General features: G+C 42.3%; 1 protein-coding gene across 46 annotated transcripts in view; it reads right to left on the reverse strand.

Annotated features, from left to right (window-relative positions):
• The window catches only part of Ep400 (E1A binding protein p400), a 111355-nt gene that overhangs the window by 88941 nt on the left and 9270 nt on the right, over nt 1-13144 (reverse strand). For 28 of the 46 annotated variants that reach the window (XM_016002601.3, XM_076561156.1, XM_076561178.1 and 25 more), the window contains 2 exons: nt 3023-4392; nt 1390-1500 (listed from right to left, as the gene is read on the reverse strand). The exons of 3 other annotated variants lie outside the window; for them this stretch is intronic. In XM_016002601.3, the coding sequence (XP_015858087.1) occupies nt 1390-1500; nt 3023-4357 (1446 nt within the window). In that variant the 5' untranslated portion in view covers nt 4358-4392. The remainder of the gene's footprint in view (nt 1-1389; nt 1501-3022; nt 4393-13144) is intronic. 15 more of the 46 variants (XM_076561159.1, XM_076561166.1, XM_076561179.1 and 12 more) reach the window with 1 other exon arrangement.

The following is a 13144-nucleotide window of genomic DNA, read 5'->3' on the forward strand; positions in this document are numbered from 1 at the left end:
CCAGGGTTGTCATACAAAGAAATCCTGTCTCCAAAAAAAAGATTAAAAAATGAATAAAAACAAGGGAAAGAAAGAAAAGGGAGAAACAGGGAGGGAATCCACTGTGGGTCTTTATAGTAGTAACAGATTCAGAGCGATTCATCAATAGCTGTTTGAAATAGTGGGTTTGAGGACATTTACATAATTTATAGCCTCATCATTTACAGAAGGAAAATTAATATCCACTGAAGAGGCCTGTTGGACAACACTTCAGATGCTTCAAGTTAACATCACCAGTCGGTTCTAGCCAACACCATGGCCTGGTGACATGATACACTGAGACGGGCACACTGTCATTTCTGTGATATTCCTCTAAAATCTACATGACTTGAACATGATACTAGGGTATGTCAAACAATCCCACACAACAAAACATTCCACAAAATAACTGGTCTGTATGCTTCAGAAACATCATCATCACAAAAGAGCAAGAAACCAGCCTAGTCAAGAAAGCCAGAGAGGCATGACAAATAAGGAATATGGACATCCTGGACAAGGTCCAGGGCTAGGGGAAAAGCTGCAAAGGACCTCTGCAGGACCAGAGATGGAATCTGAATCCCGACTGCCAGTCATAAAGCAGTACCAGGTTACTGTGGCATTTCCTGACTTGGAGGACCTGCCCTCTTGTACTAGTTCAAGCATTTAGGGATGAGGGTCATGATACCATACGGTACTGCATAAATCAAAGCTAATAGCAGTGAATCAGAAAAGGCACAGGGGCTTCCTGTATAACTATATGACTATAGCAACTTTCATATTTTAAATTATATTAAAATTAAAAACAAAAACAAAAATATCACCAAGGACAAAACTGCTTTCAGAAGCCAGCACACTCTCTCCAAAGCTCCTAGAATTTAGCATGTGTGTGAATCCCAGGGTCACAAATGCATTCTGATTTCCTCTACTAAGAAATCTCAGTCCTGATGACTGAGATTCACATCAACATTTCTTCCAGCTAAGAAAAATACCTACTATGTCTTTCTACTTGTTCTGTTTTGCACTGTTTTCAAAATACAGGTAAAAGACACGAGAAAGAACAAACATTAAACACAGCACACAAGGAACCCTAAGCATACAATAACAGGACTTTGAATATTAGAGGACATGCACACTACAAGCTACCACCACATTGCAGGTCACAGAAAACAATGCAGTAAGGTCCGTGTTGTCATTCATTCATGCAACTGAATTTCAGAACTGTATATGCAGAAAGACTTTTACTGTTCAAAATAAGAAATGGGCTCTGGAAAAAAAAAAATGCCGAAGAGCAAATAGTAAATTGAAGGTTAAAATATCTGGATGAAAGAAACGTTTGGGATGAGACTACAATTTAGAACCATCAAAAAGTACCTGAAACAGTTGCTGCTGGGATGAAAAAGCAGCAGAAACATTTGGCGGAAGCTGGGTTGCTATAGCAACGGGAGTCCCAGTCTGCCCATCCTTGCCTGTCACAACCTTTACCTGAGAGAAATATTTTGAGAAAAAAAGGTAACATAATTTTTAAGACTGCTCAAAATTATTAGAATTTCATTGCTGACAGCTCACTAATTTAGGTGCTTAAAAACAGAATGTTTTTTGCATCGAATTCTATAAAGGGACACTGAGCTAACTGACAGGTTCATAGCATAACAATCTAACAGCTGCCAATCTTCAGAATTCCAGTCTAGATCACAGGCAACATTTTAGATTCTGCAACTTCCAACTGTAAAATGAGAATGGCAGACACTTGGGTATCAGTGTCCCACAGCTGTTTTCTTGAAAGATCTGCACAGCTATAATGTTCTGTAGCCACCACATGGGTCACACAGAAAAGTTGTCTTTAGTAGAAGCTGTGAGAGGTTATGTGTTTCTTCAAAAGTACAGATAAGGAGGCTCAGCTTACAAACAACATTGGTAACAAATACAAAGAGAACTCAGTTTCACTGTTCCATGGCACTAGTGGTGGTCCTCAAAAGCATTGATACTTTCTGAATAACAAAAATGGTCCAGCCTAGGTCCAGTGTTGAAGAAGACACAGACGGCCAAGCCACACAGATACATCCACAGATGCTAGTGAGGACTCTGGAGCAAAGGCAAACCTTTGCTCACCAAAAGCAGGTTTCATTGCCAAAGGGCCGACAGCAGTTTAAATTATTTTAGCTCTATCATAAAAACAAAGTAAGCTCCACCAACATAATAAACACTACACAAGACAAAGGCACAAAAGACAGTGCATCACAGTACAGGTTGCTAAGACCCCAGCATACCTCAGAGAACTGCAGAACTGCTGTGCTGTAAGGGGGATTTAGCATTCTAGGAACCCAAAAAACAAACTGTCTACGAAAGCTTCTGTCTCAAGTATCACTCCATAGGTGTTTGCAAAGTGTGAGCTTAAAATACGATCTCACATCTAACACTACATCTAAAATTTAAAAAAAATAAATAAATTTCTTATAATCGTTTGATACTAACTATCTATACTTTAATTGTGAACATTCCCCACAAAACATACCTAGTGATTTAAACCCCTTGTTTAAAAACCATTTTTTTACGGACAGACCTACATAAACATATAGTGAAACCAGGAAGCCAGGGGAGGAGAGCTAAGCTTCACTGCACTGAGAGGACCTTTCGTGTGGGCTGCCAAAGGACTGGCAATAGTGTCATGTTGGCCAAGGACCACATACACAGACAGAAGGGAGAAGCCTAGACAGCACTAGCTGAGCTCTCTGCCCAGAATGGGTTCTGGGTCTCAGTGACAACACCTGGCCCTGAGAAGGCATCAGTCACAAACACAGTCCTTCATCTTCCTCCCCAGACAGCTACACTGAACAGCTGTTCCTCTACATGAAGGAAGAAGGAAAACACACACTTTATTCCTCTTTGGATCCTATGACACCCAAACCCTATATTACTCCAAGCTCACACATTTTCAGTCTACTGTTGCACACCATCTATTTTGCTTTATAAAGCCTTTCTAGACTACTGAACTGCTATTTCTTACCTCATCATTGATAACTTCAGATTTTTCTTCCTCCTCCTCTTCTTCCTCCTCCTCCTCTTCAATATCCAAATCATTCTGCCTAAGATATGCTTGCAAAGGGGCATAATGCTTCTTTTTAAAAGCCAAGAAATCCATCATGTTCCCCTGAAGATGTTGCAAGAAGAACAGTTCAATCAGGTACTCCTTGAAGACTTCCTTAAGTGCCTCCATCTCCTTGTAGTGGTAGTCCAGGCACTGCTTCCTCATCTGGGCCATCTCCTGGGAGGCTGGAGGGATCTCCTCCAACTTCTTGGGAGCCTTCTTCATTCCTGAGCTTCCCATAGATGTGAGAGGCACACTGGAAAGGCCTGGAGGCATGGTGGTTCTGGACGGGCTGGTGGGTGGTGGTGGGGATGTCATTCCAAATGCTGAAGGTCCCCCAACACCAGGGAGCAGCACACCTGGTGTCCTCTCAAACCCCAGAGATCTGTTCAGTGGCTGCCCCTGAAGCACCTGCTGCTGCTGCTGTATCAACTGGCCCTGGATAATGCTGCTGATCTGGGGTGGCAGGCTGGCCGTGGTGATATGGTTCGGGCTGGCCAGAGGTTGCAATCCAGTGCCACCTGCAGCTGCAGGACTCTGAGGCCCCAGATGGTGGATGGTACCTCCTGACTGTGCATGAGGTTGGGAGAGTCTCCGTTCCCGGACAGTGATAGGAGCTCCTGAATGCTGGAGTTGAACCTGGGCTCCCTGGGCCATCTGGGTCAGGCCTGGTGCCTCCTGAAATACAAAGTGACCACCACTTGAGGGGCTCAAGCTGATCTGCCTCACAAGCACACTGGCATCCACAAAGCCTCCAGTGGGGCTGCTGCTGCAGATGCCCAGCCCAGGGCCTGGAGCACCTGCACGAACATTCTGCAGGGCCTGCCCTGGCCCAGGGCTAGGCTGTGTGGGGCTTTGAGTCTGGACCTGCTGCGACAGGGGAGAAGTAACTTGAATGTACGATGGAGAGCCATGCTCAAAGCGCCTCTGCTGTGCACCAAACTGAAAACCTGGAGAGGTGGGGTTGGGCAGTGGCAGAGGGGCCAATGTGATCTGCTGGTTTCCTCCCACAACAGGGCCAACATTCTGTAGTGTGATGTTCACATTCTGCCCGGCCACAGGACTTCTGCTCATTAGCTGCTGAATCTGGTACCCAGGGGACTGGGGTGCAGATGGGCTGGCTGATGGAGCAAAAGGCGCTGCAGGCGATGGGGGTAAGTTGGGATGGGCTGGCTGCTCCTCTTCACTCCCAGTGAAGGACCTAGACCTCTGGAGCTGATGCTGGACATTCTGAGGACCACTGCCATGGTGCATTATCACCTCCCTTTTCTATCCAATGTAATATTCCCCTAGAAAATCAAAATTAAAATCAAGACATTGGAAGGCAAATACAATCATTTGATTACCATTTAATACAACTGCCACTTAGAAGCACTGAAACAGTACTTGAACATATGTTCCCAGTGGTCTGATTCAAACATGAGCTCTTCTTATTACTTTATATAAAAGAACAGATGAGTGCCACCCTAATGAATGAAAAAAAAAAAGAACAGGTAGCCACTTACATGTTACTTATAACTCCCTTCCCCATCTCTTTTCCTCCACCCAAGATTCCAAAGGAAAGAAGACCAAGGGAAAAAGGGTGCCCTAGCCCCTGCTACCATATAGAAGTAGAAAGCCAAGAAGTGGTTAAGTCCAATAAGAAAGAACTATGAACTAACAACTATGGCACTACACAGCACATTCAGCCCAAAGGGACAGTGGCTATTTTGTAAATGACTCTGTGACATCTGCCACAGTGCCAAAGAACCCTTCTCTGTAAGTGGCTCAATGTAGCTCTTGGGATTCACTAGTTTAGCCAGGCCTTATATACCAAACAGCTACATCTGCCTCCCAAGAACAGACCAGAGTAACACTGTTGACCCAAAGAAGCAAGCTGAGAGCAAAGAGTATGTTCCCATTAAGAGACCACCTGTCTGGGGCTGGAGAGATGGCTCAGAGGTTAAGAGCACTGACTGCTCTTCCAGAGGTCCTGAGTTCAATTCCCAGCAACCACATGGTGGCTCACAACCATCTGCAATGAGATCTGGCGCCCTCTTCTGTGTACATAATAAATAAATAAATCTTAAAAAAAAAAAAAAAAAAAAAAAAAAAAAAAGAGACCACCTGTCTCCAAGCACAAGTCAACACTGTCATCACCTTGGTGAGGAGAGCTCAACTAGTGATGACTACACATGGTTCCCAAGGTCAACTCTGTAAGGCAACAAAAGGGTCCCCTACGGCATAACGAAAAGGAAGGCTAAGCTGAGATGACTACAGACAGTGAGGAAAGAGCAGAAGAGACTTGGGGGGGAAAGCAGGCTTCAGAAGGAAAGAGAAGACAAAGCAGGGAAGCACAATTCAGGTGTCAAACCAGCCCCTCAGTCTGCCATTCTCTACCATGGTGGACCACAAACACAGAATATCTTCTTCCTCAGAAGAAACAATGGTGCAAATCCATAGCACCTGACATTCAGCTCAGAGCTAAGTTACAAGAGGAAACACAGGACAGTGCCCCAAGTCACAGCACTGAGGGTAAAGGCACACCTGCTACCAAGACTCAGGATCTGAGTTCAATCCCCAGGTGGTGGAAGGAGAAAGCCAACTCCCCCAAGTTGTCCACTTACCATTCATACACACACATCATAGCACATGCATGCACACACACAAGTATTTAATTAATTTAAGGGCATATTTTCGCCACCCAGATAAGCAGCAGCCTCATCTCAAGGCTATTACTGCTTATCTCTATCAGAAAATGAAAAAGAAATAAAGAAGCCATGTGCTGTGGGATGTCTTTCTGTATGCATTGAATATGTTTTGCTCTCATTGGTTGATAAATAAAGCTGTTTGGCCAATAGTGAGGCAGAATAAAGTTAGGCAGTACATTCAAACTGAAGACGGAGATGAGGGGTGGAGTCACAGCAGAAGCTGCAAGCCATGGCCAGGAGAAGGAAGATGTGAAAGAACAGGTAATGCCATGAAGCCACATGGCAAAACATAGATTAATAATAAAAATGGGTCGAATTAAGTTATAAGAGCTAGTTAATAATGAGCCTGAGCCATAGGCCATACAGTTTGTACTTAATATAAGCCTCTGTGTTTACTTGGGACCAAGTAGCTGTGGGACTGGGTGGGACACTGGAAAACTTCCAGCTACATCCATGAACCTGAAAAAGTTACAAAATTTGCATGACTTTCAAATAAAAAATGTATCATCAAGCCAGGAGTGGTGGCACACACCAGCAACCTGGAGTGAACCAGGAATGCTGATGTATGTCCTTGAACTTGCATACAATAACTACACACCAAGATCCTATCTCAAAAAAGAAATGGGACCAGAAAAAAAGAAAAAAGAAAAAAGCCAGGCAGTCATGGTGCACGCCTTTAATCCAAGCACTCAGGATGCAGAGGCAGGAGAATATCTAAATTCAAGGCCAGTCTGGTCTACAGGGTGAGTTCCAGAACAGCCAGGGCTACACAGAGAAATCTTGTATTATGGGATATTTGTATACTGTGTGGAGGTGTATTGCTGTGATTGGTGTAATAAAAAGCTGAACGGCCAATAACTAGGCAGGAAGTATAGGCAGAATTTTCAGGGAAAGAAAAGAAGAGGAGGAGGAATTTAGGCACACAGGAGTCACCATACAGACAGGTAAAGGAGACAGGAGGTATAAGATGGAGGAGAGGTCATGCCATGTGGCAGAACATAGATTAAAAAATATGGGTTAATTTGAGTTATAAGAGCTAGTTGAGACAATCCTAAACTAAAGGCTGGGCTTTCATAATTAATGTAAGTCTCCATGTTGTTATTTGTGGGCTGGCGGTCCCAATGAAGAAGCATATTGCAATCTTGTTTTGAAAAATAAAAAGAAAGAAATGGGGCAAGGGGAAATGGATGAGAATATGAATCACTTATGAATATACAGGGAGAGCTTTCAGTCACAACTATATTTTCAAAACAAGCTATGATTACTGCAATTGTTTAACTATGAAAAGTTCACCAAGCGCTTAGTCCCCAGCTGGTAGCACAAGTGGAGGTAGTGGAAAAATGAAGATGGGACCTAGACGGAGGAAGCAGGTCACTGAGAGTGTGGTTTGAGGGTATGTCTTTTCTTCTCCTAAGACAGAGTTTCCCTCTATGCCCTGGCTATTCTGGAACTCTGCCTCCCAAGTGCTGGAATTAAGAGATGCAAGGGTATGTTTTATCCTAAATCCCTTCCTGCCTCGCTCATCTGCTCCTGATAGCCAATGAAGTGAGCAGCTTTGTTCCTCCACACCCTACTCTCCCTGCTGCTCTGTCTCAATCACCACCCAGAAACAATGGACTTACGAAACCATGGACTGACCCGAAACACAAGCCACAATCAATCTCTCTACTTTTAAGTTAATTTGTTCAGAGTAACAGAAAGCTAATTAGTAAAAGTTTATGATCTTTTGAACAAGTATTATGGGGTCACAAAAACAGAAAAGCATATATAAAGTATATAAGGATGATCTCCCTAGAAAAATCCCAAAGTCAGTCAAGTGATGGTGGCACACACCTTTGACCACAGCACTCAGAAGGCAGAGGCAGGCGGATTTCTGCTGTGGAATAATCCTTCTGTACACTGTGAATATGTATTACTCACATTGGTTAATAAAGAACTGAATGGCCAGTAGCTAGGCATAAAGTATAGGCAGGACAACCAAACTAAGGATGCTGGGATGAAGAAGAGCAGTCAGTGGAGTCACCAGGAGACATAGAGGGAGCAAGACATGCTGAAGGACAGGTAAAGCCACAAGCCAATACATAGATTAATAGAAATGGGTTAACTTAAGTTGTAAGAACTAGTTAGAAATAAGCCTGAGCTATCGGCTGAGCATTTACAATTAAGTCTCTGAGTGATTATTTGGGAATGGCTGCCAGCATAGGTAAACTCTGACTACAGACCTCTAAGAGTTCGAAGACAGCCTGATCTACAGAGCAAGTTCCAGAACAGCCAATGCTACAAAAAGAACCCTGTCTTGAAAAACAAACAAACAAACAAACAAACAAACAAACAAACAGGGCTGGAGAGATGGCTCAGAGATTAAGAGCACTGACTGCTCTTCCAAAGGACCAGGGTTCAATTTCCAGCACCCACATGGCAGCTCACAACTGTCTAACTCCAGTACCAGGGGACCCAACACCCTTGGCAAAACACTAATGCACATAAAATAAAAAAGAAAGAGGCCGGGCATTGGTGGCGCATGCCTTTAATCCCAGCACTCGGGAGGCAGAGGCAGGTGGATCTCTTTGAGTTTGAGGCCAGCCTGGGCTACCAAGTGAGCTCCAGGAAAGGCGCAAAGCTACACAGAGAAACCCTGTCTCAAGAAAAAAAAAAAGAAAAGAAAAGAAAAATGAACAACAACAACAACAAAAATCCCAGAATGTCAAGGTAACAAAACAAAGGAGCAGAAAGAAACCCCTTCACATACAGAAATTCATAATCTGGATGTGGTGGCCATGACCATGATCCCAGCTATCAGGAGGCTGGGGCAAAGGGGCTGTGAATGCAAGGCAGCTCCAAAGAGATAGTACCTCAGCTTCAGAAACAAAGGCAAGTAGAACAAGTCACAAATCCAGGGGATACAGACAGGGATAAAAAGTTACAATGACACATTGAGAAAATTCAACACAAACTCATTAAAAAGCATATATCAAATAATTAAGTATTTTTATTACACTCAGTTTTACACTAAATGTAAAAGACATAAAATACAAAGAAATCCAGAAAAATGTATTAATCCCTAAAGGGAATTCAATTTTGTAATCCCCAAAGTGATAAAGTTATAGCTGGAGCAATAGCAGGATTTGAGAGGATTTCAGGCTAGGGAGATAGTTTAGTAGGTAAACTGCTTACTGCACAAACAAGAGGACCTGAGTTTCAAGTCCCAGGACCCATGTAAAATCAGAACACAGTAGAGCATGTTTGAAAACCCCAGGCAGGATAACGCCCAGGTCACAGACCACCTAGCCTGGTATATATAGGTTTGAAGGCACTCTATCTCAAACAAAGTGAAAGGCAAAAACCAACACTAGAGATTGTCCTCTGACCACCACATGAGCATCCATACTTCAACACACACATATACAAGAGATCGCATGCAACATTCTCTCTCTCACTCTCACTCTCTCTCTCTCTCTCTCTCTCTCTCTATATATATATATATATATATATATATATATATATATATATATATATATATAGTGTGTGTGTGTGGATGCAAATTCTCAAAACCTACCCCAAGTGATATATTTCCTCCAGCAGGACAGCATTTCCTAAATCTTTCCAAATGATACCACCAACTGAGAAGGACTGATTTCTCTGACTTCAATCTTACATGTTTGCTTTCTGTTACATGAACCAATTCATGATGAAGAAAAACTCTGTAAGTAATCCTTTATATGCCTCAACACCTGTGTTACAGGGATGAACGCTTACAAGAGAAATACTTTCATGAGTGAAAATTTTTTTTTAAAATTAGTTTTAATTATAATTATGTGATGTCAGTGTTTGTATGGGTATGTGTGCTACAGAATACAAAAATATAAAGTACGAATTCAGCTGACTATGGCAAAGCTAATAGCTGAAAGAGTCAAGGATTTTTCCAGAGAAAGCCAAGACTCAAGTAGTATTTGGTATTATTTGGTTTTTGAATATATCAGCTGTTTTCTGCTATGAATTTCAATGTGCACTAACTATTACAGATTTCCCAGTTGATTCTTTTTTCTAAGAACTTCTAAACAGTATGGATTAATCATTCTTTGAGCATATACAATTAAGATATTTGGATGATAGTCACACAGGCAAGGCTTCCTTCTTCCAGGCTTTTTGCTTCTCTTTTTTAGCATTAGGGCCAGCTCTGAACAAAAGCATTTTATCTGACATACCTCTCAAACAGCCAAGGACAAACACAAACAAAAATAAGCATTCCAGACCACCTACTAGTCTCCTGAATATCCATATGGAGACACCACCTAGGTCAGGTGGATGTTAGGTACTTAGCTTTGTTTCTTGTACAAATTAAGCTCAGACCCTCCTTAGTGGTGATACCTTAGTGGTATCTTCCTTTTTGATGAAGTGGACTTCCCTTTTGACATTTAACTTAGAGCAAAGGGGCTTTTTGCATACCAGGTACATCAGGCTGTGACACAGCTGCCTAGATGCCCCTACCCTGCCAGCAAATGGTGCAGCTGAGTTATACTGAGACAGACAGAGCCCTAAAGAAATACAGGCAGTTTTATCTTACTCATGATTTATACTAACATGGTAGACTCCTAACATTTTTTCATAGCCACGTCTAAGATATAGTTTGAGGACATAAATTCCCTTTTCAGTATCCCTCAACTGATTTCAGCCTTCAGTTGACCCCACCTCCTTTAAGCACTCTCCAAATTTCAAAATTCAAGATATGGGTGAAGCTCAGCACAATGGCATATGCTTGACATATACAAAAAAAATCCATTCTAGGTCTATCAGCCAATAATATCAAAAAGCAAACAAACAATAAAAAACAAACAAACAAACAAACAAATAAAAAAAAAAAAAACAGCCAAGCATGTGTGGCCCACCTTCAATCCCAGTACTCAGAATACACACCTTTAATCCTAGCACTCAAGAGGCAAAGGCAGGTGGATCTCTATAAGTTGTTCATGGCCAGCCTGGCCTACAGAGCAAGTTCCAAGCCACCCAGATATACATGATGAGATCCTGTCTCAAAAATAAATAAATAAGATTGGGTGGTGGCAGCGAATGCCTTTAATCCCAAAACTCCGAGGCAGAGGCAGGCAAATCTCTGTGAGTTCTAGGCCAGCCTGGTCTACAGAGTGAGTTCCGGGACAGCCTAAGGCTATACAGAGAAACCCTGTCTCAAAAAAACAAACAAATACAAATAATAAAAAATGTTAAAAACTCAAAGGCAGGAGCTCGAAGATACAGCTGAGTAGTACGAGCACTTGCCTATGATGCATAAGGCCCTGGGAACAGTGAATCTCAGAAAGGATATCTGAGTACAATACCACAGAGGCTACAGCACTACAGAATACTTGTGAAAGACAACAGAAACACTAAACAACAGAAAAGTAAACATCTTGGGGCTGGAGAGATGGCTCAGAGGTAAAGACTGTTCTTCCAGAGGTCCTGAGTTCAATTCCCAGCAACCACATGGTGGCTCACAACCATCTGTAACGAGATCTGGTGCCCTCCTCTGGCCTGCAGTCATACATGCTGTATACATAATAAATAAATACATCTTTAAAAAAAAAAAAAAAAGGAAAGTAAACATCTGCTTAACAACTTACAGGAGAATATCCAATCTCACCACTTACAAAGGCAATATAAACTAAACCAAGCCTGCAGCAAGCACTAAACCACACAAGTGGAGGATGACTACGCACAGTGCCACAGGGGGTCTGAAATAAGGTGGGAGGGCAGATCTCAGATGGTCCCCAACCCACAAAACACCCCATAGGAGTGAACTTAGAGGACAGTATGAGTATAGAAAGGGCTTGGAAATGACTCTTACTTGACCTATCAATTTAAAATTTTTGGCTTAAAAATTTGACCCACAGGCTTGAAGATATAACTTAATGGTTAAGAGCAGTAGCTGTTCCTCCAAAGACCAAGGTTTGATTCCCAGCATCCACATGGTGGCTCACAACCATCTGTAACTCCAGTTCCAGGAAATCTGGTGTCCTCTTCTGGCCTCCTCTGCACATGGCACATAGACATACATGCAGACAAAACATCCATACATATAAAATAAAAATAAATCTTTTTAAAAAACTAGTTCACAAGATGATTTAGCAGGTAAACAAATACATCTGCTTGTCAATCTGAGTTTAAATCACAGGATCCACATAGCAGAAGAAGAGAACTAACTCACACAAGTCACTGTGACCCCCACACACACCCAAAACCCATACCCCTCCCCCCACCACACAGAGGCAGAGAGAATAAGTAAAATTTTTAATGTAATTTTAAAAATAATAGTTACCATCACATATAATACAACAAATGTAAAACATGTAACCAAAAACAATGTTCAAGCTCTTGATGGAGAATGTGTAGTAACTAACCACAAAGACTGGACTCAGATCCCCAGAGCCCAAATGAAAGTCAAGCAAGGGGCTGGAGAAATAGACCAGTGGTTGAGATCATTTGCTACTTTTGTAGAGGATCTGGGTTCAATTTCTAGCATTTAATATGGCAGTTTACAACAGCCTCTAATTTTAATTCCAAACAATCTCACACCTTCTTCTGTCCTCCTCAGGTCTGCACACACATAGTACAAAAATATACATGCAAGCAAAACACCCACACACATGAAAAAAAAAAAGTTGCCGGGCGATGGTGGCGCACGCCTTTAATCCCAGCACTCCGGCGGCAGAGCCAGGTGGACCTCTGTGAGTTCAAGGCCAGCCTGGTCTCCAAAGCGAGTTCCAGGAAAGACTCAAAGCTACACAGAGAAACCCTGTCTCGAAAAACCAAAAAAAAAAAAAAAAAAAAAGTCAGGTGTGGCAGCCTCCTGTAATCCCAGCACTTGAAAGGCATCAAAATCGGTAATCCCTGGAAGAAGATGGCTACCATTCCTACACTAGCAGGAATCTGGTGAGCTCCAAGTTCAGCAAGAAACCTTGCATCAATAAATACTGTGAAGAGTAACTGAGGAAGACATCAAGCATCAACTTCAAGTTGCCACATGAACCCACACACTATCAACAGCAAGCTAGACCAGTCTTGGTTACATAGCAAATTCTAGGCCAGCCTGGACTATATAATGAGATGTCTCCAAAAAAAAATTATATACTTATAACAGGTGTATCAGTAACATGCTGAGCATAGTGGTATACCCATAGTCCCAGTACTTGGACCATACTGAACTGCAAAGTGAAATTCTGTCTCAAAAAACTAATATATACACATACCAGTAACTATCTATAAAAACAATACATCGCTGGGTGGTGGCACATGCCTTTAATCTCTGCACTCAGGAGGCAGAGACAGGTGGATCTCTGTGAGTTTGAGGCCAACCTGA

This window comes from Peromyscus maniculatus, chromosome 23 (assembly GCF_049852395.1).
Source record: "Peromyscus maniculatus bairdii isolate BWxNUB_F1_BW_parent chromosome 23, HU_Pman_BW_mat_3.1, whole genome shotgun sequence".
In the NCBI taxonomy this organism is placed as follows: domain Eukaryota; kingdom Metazoa; phylum Chordata; class Mammalia; order Rodentia; family Cricetidae; genus Peromyscus; species Peromyscus maniculatus.